The following is a 13,069-nucleotide window of genomic DNA, read 5'->3' as shown; positions in this document are numbered from 1 at the left end:
GTTCCTTGAATTGTTCTGCCTCAATCCCCCTGGTTGCAACCCCTCACCCCCACCTCCTGACCATTAGGGCTCTTATAATTTAGGACTGACTACACTGAAATTAGAAATTGTAAATGTATAATCTCAAGATAAGGGGAAGTTCAGACATCCTGGCTCCTAAGTCCTCCTGAGTTATCAAGAATTTATGGTCCTATCCTCACCTTGTCAGAACCGGATTGATGGTCTGTCCTTGGAAATTCCCATGGTTTACCAATGCTCGGACTCCACCCTCTGCCTAGCTCCCCTGATCACTCAGAGCCATATATATTTCATTGGAATCTCACAGTTGATGCTGCTGCTGCTGCTGAATGCTTTGAAACATCAGCCCTGGGACCAAAATGGATCCTTTGGTCCCAGAAAATCTGTACCTCTCAGAAATCCAAATAAAATATTGAAAACTTTCTAATCTCTATCTTGCCTCAGTTTCTCCGGCATTACAATTTAGACAAAAAGCAGAGCAAGTCTATAGGGTGAGACAGTGGGAATGAATTAGGAAGAAAAAATAGTAGCAAGATACACTATAAGGAAATTATCACTAGTTTTTGAGTCACTATATTTTGTTTTCAATTCAACCAATTTCTGTTTTACTTTGGTTGGAGATTTTAAGAAATAATGTAATTCAGTACTTTAGATAACAGTGGGAATACTAATATCTGATGTTCAGAGAAGCCTTTTTATATCAGACATGTTTAAAGAGTGATATGGCTGAAATTATGCAAAACTTAAAGTGGATTTGTTATGGAACTAGAACTCAAGAACTTAGATTTAGATCAGCTGTGTTTTGATCAGATCATCAAGTATTACTTATTAAACAACTGTATGTATAAACATTAAATTAAAGCAGACCAACTGTCCTCAAAAAGACAATCTAGAAAACAATAGTATGAGCAAATATGTGTCTTTCATTTCTCAGTGGCTTTATGACATAGGATTAAAACTATCACTTTGGCTCCATATTTTCTTCACTCAGTCTTGTACATTGTCATGCATTTTTCATTGAAAGGATCTTTTGAAATGAGGTGAACAAAAGATTATGATACCATTTCCATACACCTGGAAAGGCAAATTAGCACTTTTTTGGGGGGAGGAGGGGTTCTTTTGCAAGGCAATTGGGGTTAAGTGACTTGCTTAGTAAGACTTAGCTAGTAAGTATTAAGTGTCAGAGGTCATATTTGAACTCCAGTCTTCCTGACACTAGAGCTGGTATTCTTTCCATTGTGCCATCTAGTTGCCTCAAGCACATTCCAAAGGAAGTAATAGGCCATCAAAAAGGGAGTGTGTTTTCCTCAGATTCAGCTGTATAAGTGCTGTTTGTTTGGGGGAATAGAAAACTTTAAATTTAAGCTAGCTTAATTACTAATACCTAGAATTTAGGGACATGTAATAAAGAATGACACTTTCTTCCATATGTAGATAATTTGACTTGATGTTGATTTTGGAATCTATTAGTTTAATCAGTCACTTAAATTGTGATACCTCACTTTGGTCCAACAATATCTTGTTCTGGGATGATTTAGAAGATATATTTATTTACAGGCCAGAACTCATCCTAACAAAGGGGACCAAGATAATGAATGGATTGCAAAGAATTCTGTATGAAAATCAGTAGGTGAAATCAGGGATATGGATATGAAAAACAAAACAATTGGTCAGGTTGTTATATGGAAGAAATATACTTCTGTATGATTCCAAAATATGGAGCACTAGGGCTAATTTGAAAGTCAAATGGAAGAAGCATTTTGACTAAATAAAAACCTGACCAATTTAAACTGACCAATTTAATGATGTCCCAAAATGGAATGAATTGGGTTAACTGACTGACTTTCAACAAGTTATCAGACTGTGTATTTGTGATTAATCCCAACTCCCTAAATGAAAACAATAACAAATGCAATAAAGAAAACAAAAACATAAAAGGTTAAAGATAAAACTTTTAAGGAGGGAACTTTTAGGAGGGAACCTCACAGAAGAGCTAACAGACAGAAACAGCAACCATTACTCTGGAAGATAAACTGGAAAAAATACAAAATTTTCTGAAATTGTTTAGTATCACAGTAAGAAATACAAATGTAGACGTCATATTTGTACAGTACTTAGCATTATATAATTAGAAATAAGATAAGTAAAGGAAGAATTCAAGAAGATAAATTTGAAAATTGACAATTTAGAAAATATGATAGAAAATATCATTATAAAAGTGTCTGAGGAGGAGAGTGTCTTATGCAGAAACAAAAATAATTTAGAGATGGAAAAGGAAACATCTTTAGCTTAGGAATTTATATAGCTTCAGGGTAAAGATCAGGAATAAAATCTATTGTGCTTTAGATGAATACAGAAAAAGCAAGAGTTGCAATAATGATTTTAGATGAGGTAACAAGAAATACAAGCAGGGAAACTCTAGCACGATTAAAGACATTATGAATAATTAAGCAACATCAAACATTACATATGTACCAAATAGCATAGTAATGAAGAACAGGATTACTGAAAAAAAATTTTTTTAAATCTTTGTAAGACACCAACTATAAGTGATTGTAATGTTTCTTTTTCAGGTCTTGACAAAGACCATAAAACAGACAAATAAGAAGGAAATTATAGGCATAAACATTTTGGAGGAACTAGATTTGATAGTCTCATGGAGATTTCAGAATCAAAAACTTAAAATATATACATATCATTCAAGTTCCCATGGAATTTAACCAAAAACTGATAATTCCAGGACCCAAAGAATTTGTAAACAAATGCAAGAAAGCATATGCAAAAATCCTAAACTCATACCCTTTTGTTCCAGTGAGCCTACTTTTGAATTTATGGCATAAGCAATTATTAACATCTAAAATGAATTTCTATCCGTGCAGTGATATTTATCTAAAGCATATTTGTAATATTTTAAAAAGGCTATGTGTGAGGAGTGGTAGAAACTATCAACTGGGTAATGGCAATACAAGTTGTGATACATAGCTGAAATTTTATTAACAAGCATTTATTAATACTGAGTATGTGCAAGGTATTGTACAAAGTACCTTTACTGTGTCATAAGAAATATATAAAATGAAGAATTCAAAGCTATATGGAAAGATTTTGTGTAACACACAAATTGGGTCAGTGCAGTGATTCAGGATAGACAAAGTAGAACCACAAGAACACAGTAATTACAGTTGTATCAATAAAAAGAAATTTAAATATGAACAAAATATAGGTAACAAAACATTGATACTAACTTATAAAATATGTACTATCCTTTCTTTTAATTAGCAGGAAATTACTAAAATAAAGAGTTGCATGTACTGTCAGTCACTATTACGGTTTTATCTTTTTCCTTTATCATTGTGGGGTGAGATTGTATTAAAATATGTTAGATTGACATGAATAAGCAACATTTATCAATAAAAAAGTATTTTTAATGGAATAGGCTATCTCAAAAGATTTAAGAATTTATTAGGAAGGTCCTCCAGTGGTGATCAGATTACTCTTTATTAGGAAAGTTTTAAGCGGTATTATTGGTTTTGGTAGAGGTTATGCTAGGTCCTTCTGTGATCCCTTCTAATTGCATACATCCATAGGTTCTATAAAATCAGAAATTTATTTTAAAGATTGCTAATAACAAATACATCTTTAAAGTGCTAAACAAATATAAGGTATTATTGAACTTTTAAAAAAGGCTTCTTTACATTCAGCCTTTTAGGAACACTTTGATCCCTGTACATAGCATGTGATACCAAACACTCCTCATCTTCTGAACCTCTTCTCTTGATTTCCACGACCCTGGTTCGTTCTTAATGCTCTAAATGCTCCCTATTTTGTCACTTCGCAATTTTCTCTTCCTTTTCCTATTCACTTACTGTATTTATATTCCTCAACCTCTGTTCTTGATATAGGGGAAGGTATATATGAAATGATGTGACAAGGGTAAAGGCAGATCCTAAAATGGTATGTACATACTGAAACCTCTGTAAAATATATATATAGGTGTATTTCCAAAGATTAAAAAAAATTTAAAGTGGTGTAATTATTTAAAGTGAAATGTTCATTAGGTTCTTATTTTGTAAGGTTTCTCAAGTTCATAATAGAAAAGTTGTGGGGGGGGGGGTTAAGGAAAATTTTTAGGGGTTAGATTAGAATTAGTTCTGTGGTACTGCCATGACTGTGTGCTCCTTTCTCCTCCCCACCATGGCCACATTTCATAGTTACTCAGCGACTTCTTTGCACTGAACAATACCCCTTGCAGCTGTGCTAGGCGCCTGAGTGTCACCCAGGCAGGATTTCATGAAATGGATCTGACACTCTTGTGCCTGTGCTGTTCAATCCAACGTTTTGGAGCCATTCCCAGAAAGGTGACAGGGCAACAGGTTGGACTCCATTCCCCAGCTGTCCCTTTTTTGCTATTGTCACTCACTCATGATATAAATAAAGTTGATTCATTCACTCTATCTCTTTTCAGACCAAGGCATTTGGAAGAGCCTTAAATACAGATATCATTTGAGTTATCCTTGCTTAAACTGAATTTTTAAAATAATATTTCTCTTTGAATTAATTTATTTCCAATTTAAAATATTATTACATGATCATCTTCTGACATCAAACACAAACTACACTGGTTTTTAAGTGTTTATCTTCTAATACTTCTTGAAATGTGAAACAAACTAATTGAAAAGATTGTTACCAAGTCTGGATCTTTTTTGAGCTGATAGTCACAGGCCAAGTTGCACATACATGAAGCTAGATGGTCTTTCTTCTTGGGACAGATGACTAGTGGTTGGAATACTTAGCTAGAAAATGTGTCTTAAACTTGCCAGGAGGTTGTAATACTCAATTCCTCTTTGCCTTAGAAGGACTAATTGGTTTTTAGAAAGCATTTTAAAATCCTAAATGGAAAATATTTTATTGTTCTTGAGGCAACATTATTATTAATCATTTCACATCTTTGTCAACAGTTATTTATAAAATATCTATCATGTAAATACCATTGTTTTAGGCCACTGTGGAGAATGTACAAAAAATAAGAATCATGTTTCCCCTGCCCTTAACAATTTTGTTGTAAAAGATGCAATTCAATTCAACCCAACAAAAATTTCTTGTGGTACAAGTCACCATAGTAGGCACAAAGAATACAAAGACAAAAATGACAAATAGTCCCTGTCCTTAAGGAATGTAATGCTGTTCAGAAGTACATGTAAACAAATAAATAAATAGGAGATTATTTGAGGAAAGCACTTATGGCAAGGATCAGGAAAAGTTTAGGGTTTTGTTTTGTTTTGTTTTTTAGGAGAAGACACTTGAGATGAGTCTTGAAAGAAATTTAAGGATCTAAAAAAGTAGAAGTGAGGAGGGTGTACATTTCAGGTATGAGTTACTACTATTCAAGGGTATGGCTTAAGGAAAGAAATGACAAGTTTTGGAAAAAAGCAAGTAGTCCAAGTGATTGATACAGTATATATGAAAGGGAGTAGTATGGGGGAAAAAAGTCTGAAAAAGTTAGGAGGGAAACACATACACATACATTTTAATGTGGTTTATATATATATTTTTTGAGTCAGGGTTAAGTGACTTTCCAGTCACAAAGCTATTTAAGTGTCTGAGGCTGAATTTGGATTGAGAATCTGACTTCAGAGGGCCAGTGCTCTTCCCATTATCACCTAGTTGCCCCTTGGAACCATCTTGTTGAGAGCTTTAAAGGTAGCTCAGGGAATTTATATTTTCTCCTAGTGGCAACAAGGAGGCACTGAAAATTCTCAAGTAAGGAAATGACATAATCAAACCTCTGCTTTAATATTATTTTGGCAGCTTTAAAGAAGTAAAGACGACAGGAGACAATTAGATAAGTGTTGAGGCACTGAATTGGGGGTAGTTAGTAGTGAAGAGGTGGGAATAGATATGAGGGACATTGTGGAAGCAGAATCAACAAGACATACATGAAAGCTAAGACATAAAATGATAATAATTTAAATCTATAAATAATACAGTAAATGAATGTCATAAACAATCAGTCTCAGAAGATCCTCAGAGGAGGGATGAGATAGCTCCCAGTTGGGATATTCAGGGAAGAAAGAGAAGATTTTCATCAAATGCTAGTTTTTATAACTCTTAAAGGGGAAAATTTTGCTGAGATTATGGCCAGGAAGCCAAGGGGGGGGGGGGGGGGCATCAGTAGCCATATATCAGATGCTAGCTCTGCTGTCTCACCCTATCACAGTTAGAACATCTCAGAAGGGCCTACCTGCATTCCTTTCACAATCATGCCTTGTCCATAGCTCTCTGAAGACGCTAGTAAAGAATGTGAGTCCTGGCACTGCTACTACTTACTACCTGTGTGACTTTGGGGAAATCATCTAGTCTCTCCCAAACTTCACTTTCTCCTTATCTGCAAAAGGAGTAGATTGGATTAAATTATCTCGGAGATCTCTTCCAACTGTCCTTCTGGCTCCATGCTTCTGCTTATGACCTTCTCTACCTGGAGTATTCGATCTAAGACTTGCTTATGTATACAATGGGTGCACCCCTTTCTCTTTGTTGTCTTCCCAGGACACAGTAAAATGTTTTTTAATGGTAATTTTAAGTTTTGACAGAACTCTTCATGTCTAGACTTGGACCTCTTATTAAATCACACCATGTAGCCCATAAGTTCTTCTTATTCAATTTGATAAATGCCTGTTATGTCCCTACTCTGTGTGAGGCAGTAAACAAGGCAATGGGAATACAAAGAAAGAAATGAAAGACAGAACATGGACATAGAAAAATTATTATTTAAAAAGTTATTTTTTAATAAAGGAGATCACACTAACAAAGAAAAAAATCAGAATAGACTCCATGTAGGAGATAGCCTGTAGCCTGAGTCTTAAAGGAACCTATGGATTCTAAGAGTTAGCGATAAAAGGGGATATATTCCAAGTATATAAGATAGCCCAGGACAAGGCATGGAAATAGATGGGAGAGAAAATGCATAACCTAGGAACAGATATTGGGTGAGCTAGGGGCACAGTCCTGCAGTCAGGAAAACCTGAGTTCAAATCTGCCCTCAGACACTTATAGTTATGTGACTCTGGGCAAGTCACTTAACCCCCATTGTCTTGGGGGGGGGGGGAAGGGAGAGGAGGGAGATAAGATAGAGAAGGAAATGGCAAACCCCTTCAGTATCTTTGCCAAGAAAATCCCAGATGGGGTCATGAAGAATCAGCCATAACTGAAACAAATAAAAAGAATAGATAGAAGTTTGGAATACCAGTATGGAATTAAGAGGAGTAATATGAAACTTAGAAAAGTAAGTGGGAACCAGTTTGTAGAGCACTTCAATTGCCAGGCAGAAGGAATTTTATTTTATCTAAGAGATAATAGGAAGCCACTTCAGTTTTTCATTAGAGAAGTGACATGTTCAGGCCATTATTGGGAATATTCATTTGACAGCATTCTGATGGATGGATCATTGAAGGGAGATATTAGAAGCAGAAACTCTAGTTACAATGGTCTAATTGAGAGATGATGAAGATTTGAACCAAGGTGGTGGCTGAGTGAGGAGAAGCAAGGGGATGAGGTTTTGAGGGTTTTTTTTTTTTGGAAGTTTGAGAATTGACAAGACTTGATGACTGCTTCAGTATGAATACTATAAAGGTTGCAAAGCTGGGTACCTGGATTCTAGTACTCTTGACAGAAAGAATGCCATTTATAAATTTGGTCCTCATTTTTCTAACCTACAACAGATTATTATTAGTGGGAGGAGGAGCAGGGAGTAGTCTTAAAAGACAAGCACATTGACAGCAGGGAAGATGAAGCCATCAGTCAGTCACTGAGGGAAGAAACAAAAACTAAAAAAAGAAAACGAAAGAAAAAGCAAATGCAAAATTGTATAATATACCATTTCATATATAATAGTATGCTATATATATAGAAAATGCTTATTCTGAGGACTGAGTTATCCAGAAAACATTAAAGTATGTTTGATGTCCTCTAAGAAGGTGTTGAACAGTTTAGCATACTTTAAAAAGCCTCAAGGAGCATGCTCAATTATTCAGAAAATCCACATATGTATATTGTACTGGATGGATTCCCCTATTGTACTGGATGGATGAAGTGTTGCAGAAAACAAATCTATTTCTCTAGTAATGCAGTTGCTTCCACTTTGAGTTTTTGTCATTTCAGCTCCTGCTTACAACCTGTGATGAATCACTGACACGGAGGAAGAAACCGTTCCACACCACTGGGTTGAAAGATAAAGATGGAACAGCCATTGTAGCTAGAAGGAGTCCATTTTTGTTCCCATTTGCATCATCATCCCCAGATCAAGGTGGTAGCAGATTTCTCCCTCCCAGTCTACAGATCCTAGCCTGGGACAACTGAAGAAAAGATGAGCTGGGTTTTGGTGGAACTTGACAGTATTCAGTTCAACTGATTCTCTCTGACAGAGCCACAAATGTACCTTTTCCCCTTCCTTTTTATCTTTTTCCTTCCCCCTTACATACCTAGGTCTTTCTCCCTCTTGTGCTAACAGGCAGAGATGATATAAAACAGAAGCTCTTTGGCTATTTGTATTTTGCTTCCGCTTCTTTTAGATTCATTATCAAGCTCCTGTCTTATATAACCCTAGAGAATAAACATCATTATGAACAAAATTTATAATCCCTTTAAGAAGGGTATTAAGGGCAAAGGGAGAAAAGGCACACAGAACATGTTAACCAGTAATTGGAGAAAGGCTAGTGTGTTGACCACATGAACCCCAAGGTGAAGCAGCATTTTAGAATTACTGATTTTTAATATTGATAAAGTAATTCTATTTTTGTTTTATTTTTCCACTTAACTAATTTCCCTCCAATCAATATTCATTTTCAAGCGAAATGGAAATGTGACCAACTTTTTATTTTAGTTAATTGCTGGACATTTAAAAATTTTAATTTTAGAAGTGTGCATTGCTTTGGTATATTTTGATTTTAGGTTTTGTTCAGACAGAATGTAGCCATGGTCATACCCTCAATGGTAGCTTATGAGCCAGGGAACATGGGACAGGAGGAGGTGTGGGAGGGCTTCACAAATGCACGAATATCTCCCCGTCAAACCATGACAGATGACTGAGGGAGCTAGATGCTGTTCTTGAATTGCACATTAATTTTTCCCTCACACTACATTGTTTACATAAACAGTCCATTAAAACAATGCAAAACAGCCACTGAGTGGATCTAATAAGTTTCTCATACTAACTCTCTGCTTTCTTACTTCCTCACTTTCCCCTGCTTCTTTGTCAGCACTCTCCTGAAGGAGGTCCTAAAACACAGTGTGCTTAGGCTTTTAGACTCAAGCCATTTGGGGAGTTTCTGTATTCTCTGTGACTTTGAGCAACAGTGTCATCATCCCTAAATCTGCTATACTGTAAGGGGAGCTTTAAGGTGCTTCCTGATCGTGGTGACAGCCAGTGGGCCACCTGGCCAAATGAAGGAGGCTCCAAATTGCAGGGCTACAGAACGAGGTGTTACAGACCAGAGTTGGAAACTCAAAAATGAAAATCACCTCCAACAAAGACAAAGAAAAGAGACTTGATTAACTGTGAGCAGCTTTTGAAAAATCTTTTTAATGAATGAAAACAAAGGGTTTGGTGCATTTTTTTCTTTTTGCCTTTGTTATAAAAAAAAATCACTTAGAGTGACAAGATCTATTTGTTATAGTGGAGGGAGCAGGCATATATTCTAAATGTTACTGGTGCCCAGGATACTGGCTTGAGGGACAAATATTTTGCTGTGTTTTTTTTTTTTCCCATTCAACTGTGAATTAAGTTGGGGGACAAAATAGAGCTCTGCCATTTACTTTGAAATGAAAGTTTGTGAATAAAAGGGTTATCTGGAATCTCCTATAATGGTATTTGTGAATGGAGATTTAGGGCATTTACCCACAATAAAGGGATGTAGATTAATGGGACTGTTCAGAAATTCTTCAGAAAATAATCAGTCAGTGGAATATATAGTGTTCTTCCTGACTTTGCAGGTGCTGATATGAGATTCCACATCTTACTTTTTCATTTATTCAAGTGCTTTCAAGTAAATGTATTGGCACTGGGCTTCTCACAATAAGAAGCTAAATAGTACATGCAGTCCTCCCTCCTGCCCATTTCCATGGCTGTAGCAATGCTTCTGGTGCTCCTCTTTATCCCTGGACTCCCACAAATAACATGTATGTGGAAAATGGAGAGTCAATTATTCACGTTTTTATAGTCCCTATAAATAGAGTATGTAGTTGTGATCCTGGCAACCAGATCCCTTCCCATATTTGCATGTGGTGATTAAGGCAAGAGAAGACTTCTTCCATAAAAAATATCTTTGGAATCGCACTGTTGTCTGTTTTCTTTGGGGTATGACAAGTAGTACAACTAGTTATATGGTTCCCATATGAAGCTTCTCCTATGCCTACAGGAGATGACCCAAGTAAGCTATTTCAATGTTTCTGGGAAGATTAATCCTGGCTGGATTAAATAAAAAGAAAGCTTCCTAGGGGAGGAGATATGTGGAGAGTGGGAGGAAGTGATAAGGGGCAAGTGAATGGCTGGAAGACCCTCATTTTTCCTTAACTCTTACTGATCTCTGACTGTGTGTTTTCAAAGCCAACCAGAATGAGAGGTAGTGGATAAAGTCCCAAACTGGTTATCAGGGGAAACAGCATTCAGTTCTAAGGTCCACATAGGACATGCTACTTTCTCTGTCCCCTCTAAGTATCCTTTGTCAAAGGAGGTGAATGACCACCTGTTGTTAGAAGGCAAATTGAGATGTTGGGAAATTAAAGTACTAAATGAAATGCAATCACCTGATATTCCTTGATACAGCATCATGTTGAGGAAACCGTGTGTAGTCTGGCCATGGCCAAAGCATTAATATGAGAATAGCAACTAAAGATTTCCATGGCAGCTCAGCAAATGAGAACCCCCAGAAAGGATTATTAAAATAAAACCCCAAAACAAACAAAAAAAATCAAAAAACAAAACAAACATCCAAACCCTAAACTCTATGTTTTCTATTAAGAGAGAATTTATAAATGTTAACATTTGATGTTTATGTTTTTGCTTTACCACTGGGTAAGGTGATTCTCAGTGATGCAAAGGAAGTCATTTCCAGGAAGAGATAAAGGCTTCCTCCTTCCTGCTGTGATAATACCTGGTAGGCATTTGAGGATCAGTACCAAAATAGAATTCTAAACTGTAGCTTCCAGAGGCCTTCAACATAGAAATTTAAAGCAACGAGCATTCCTTTGTCTCTAGCTCTAGAAACACAGTCAATAGGCACTTTTTTTTTTTTTTTAAAGATATTCCTGGCTAGTCATTTCCAGTCTGTGCTTAGGATACCACAATAACTGCCTTGTCATAGATGTTTGAATTGATCTTGTAGTGACTTTGTAGAAATGTTGGAGTAGTGATTGAATATATTGTAGCATATCCTTATATGCAAGTGTTCATATATAAGTGAATATGTTTGTATCTATCTTTCCCTTTTAGGGGATAGATTTTCATCTGTTTAATGCAGTCTGACCAACTGACATTCTCTGTATCTGAGAGAATTCCTCATTGGTAGTAAAAGTGTATATACCTTGGAGCACCATTGTGGAAGCAGGCATTACAATACAAAATGCCTATTTCAGAGGCGGTATGATCCCAGTGCATTCATGCTAAAGCAATGTTATTAGAGTTTTAAGATCTTCTGTTCCGGGTTCCAGTTTACTTTGAGTGGTAGAAGTGGGAATAGGTATAAGAGGGTCTCTATTACATAAAGATAATACCTAGGAACAAAGTTTTTAATGTTCCATGAGCTATTTTCTAGAAGATAAAATGATTCAAGTCCCCGCCCCCTAATATTTATTTATACAAAGATTTTGAGAATGAGTGTGTTTGTGTGTGTGTGAGTGTGTTTTTAAAAACCTCAGCCCATGTGAGTCAGGGGCCAAGTCAATCAATGTATAAGAGACACATGAGATTTCCCCCAAATACTTCATATGCCACAATACCTGCTTCCAGGATCAACCAATGAACACAAGGTCCTTGGAAGCCAGGATGGAGAGCCTCTGGCACCCCTTGGCTGAATGAATCTGAAGTTCATGTGACCGTCTTGACCTGGAAGGTATCTAGCAAAATTCCAAAGGGAATGGGATTGAGGAAGAGACTGAGAGGAACTGCCCAAAGAGCAAACACAGAGTTTATGTTTAGTTATGATGCAGTCAGCCAGCCCTCTGCTCCTGAGCTCAACATACCCACAGGACTCAACTGTTTGCTCAGGGATTCTCTTAGTTGGGTTATATCCCAATATTGGCCCAAGGATGCCAAGTGATGTATGTAGAAGGGACAGTTTGCAAAAGTAGCAACTCTGACCCTGATCCCAGGCAGTAAGAGTACAGTTCTGGGAATTTCCCCTTCTTGATGATCTACAAATAGGAAAAGGTTTGCCTTGTATGATTTCAAGAAAATGAAATCCAAATTCCCAAGGACAGACAGACAGCAACAGGCATTTGAGTCAACCTCAACTCAGATCAAAAGTATCATTCCCTCTCAGACATTTTCTACACTTTCTTTCCCTTTCCCCATATTATTCCTCAACTGTAACATAGCAAAATTCCTTAATTTGCCAAATTCCTCTCTCTCCCTACCATACACAAAGAGCATCACAGAAAAATCCACGTATTTTGGAGACACTGGTTTTCCCTTAGCCAAACCCACACTTTTTTTTCCCCCACCACAATCATTGTCAGAGCTAGCGAGAAAGAGAAAATATTCCAAAAGGGAGCCTCGGTCTCAGCAATTGGTCCAGGACTGAAGGTTGTGGTCTCCCAGTCTCTAGGTGAAGTTTGTTCTTTTGTTTCCCTAGGAGTAGTTCAGCAGTAGCAGTTGTGTTGGATTTTATTTTCTCTCTCTCTCTTTCCCTCTCGGTCGCAGATAGGGCTGGTAGCATTTCAGCTGCACTTACAAGACTTCACCACCATGTTGGAGAGCTGCTCCACTTTGGGGGTCCTCCCAACATAGTACAGGATCGTCAGAGGCTCCAGATCTTGGGGCACACAACAAGGTGAAGCAGAT

The 13,069-nt window shown here is 36.9% G+C and overlaps 2 protein-coding genes across 4 annotated transcripts in view; one reads left to right on the top strand and one right to left on the bottom strand.

The window, feature by feature from the left end:
- The window catches only part of TTLL5 (tubulin tyrosine ligase like 5), a 392,042-nt gene extending 381,697 nt beyond the window's left edge, over window positions 1-10,345 (top strand). For both annotated transcript variants that reach the window (XM_051977559.1, XM_051977558.1), the window contains one exon: window positions 8,173-10,345. In XM_051977559.1, coding sequence (XP_051833519.1) covers window positions 8,173-8,203 — 31 coding nt within the window. In that variant the 3' untranslated portion in view covers window positions 8,204-10,345. The remainder of the gene's footprint in view (window positions 1-8,172) is intronic.
- Window positions 9,562-13,069, bottom strand: part of TGFB3 (transforming growth factor beta 3) — a 39,472-nt gene continuing 35,964 nt past the window's right edge. For both annotated transcript variants that reach the window (XM_051977566.1, XM_051977565.1), the window contains exon 8: window positions 9,562-13,069. This exon is cut by the window's right edge and continues 35 nt beyond it. In XM_051977566.1, coding sequence (XP_051833526.1) covers window positions 12,946-13,069 — 124 coding nt within the window. In that variant the 3' untranslated portion in view covers window positions 9,562-12,945.

The sequence above is a fragment of the Antechinus flavipes genome, chromosome 2 (genome assembly GCF_016432865.1).
Source record: "Antechinus flavipes isolate AdamAnt ecotype Samford, QLD, Australia chromosome 2, AdamAnt_v2, whole genome shotgun sequence".
NCBI classification, from domain to species: Eukaryota; Metazoa; Chordata; class Mammalia; order Dasyuromorphia; family Dasyuridae; genus Antechinus; species Antechinus flavipes.
This window is presented reverse-complemented; position numbering and strand designations above follow the sequence as displayed.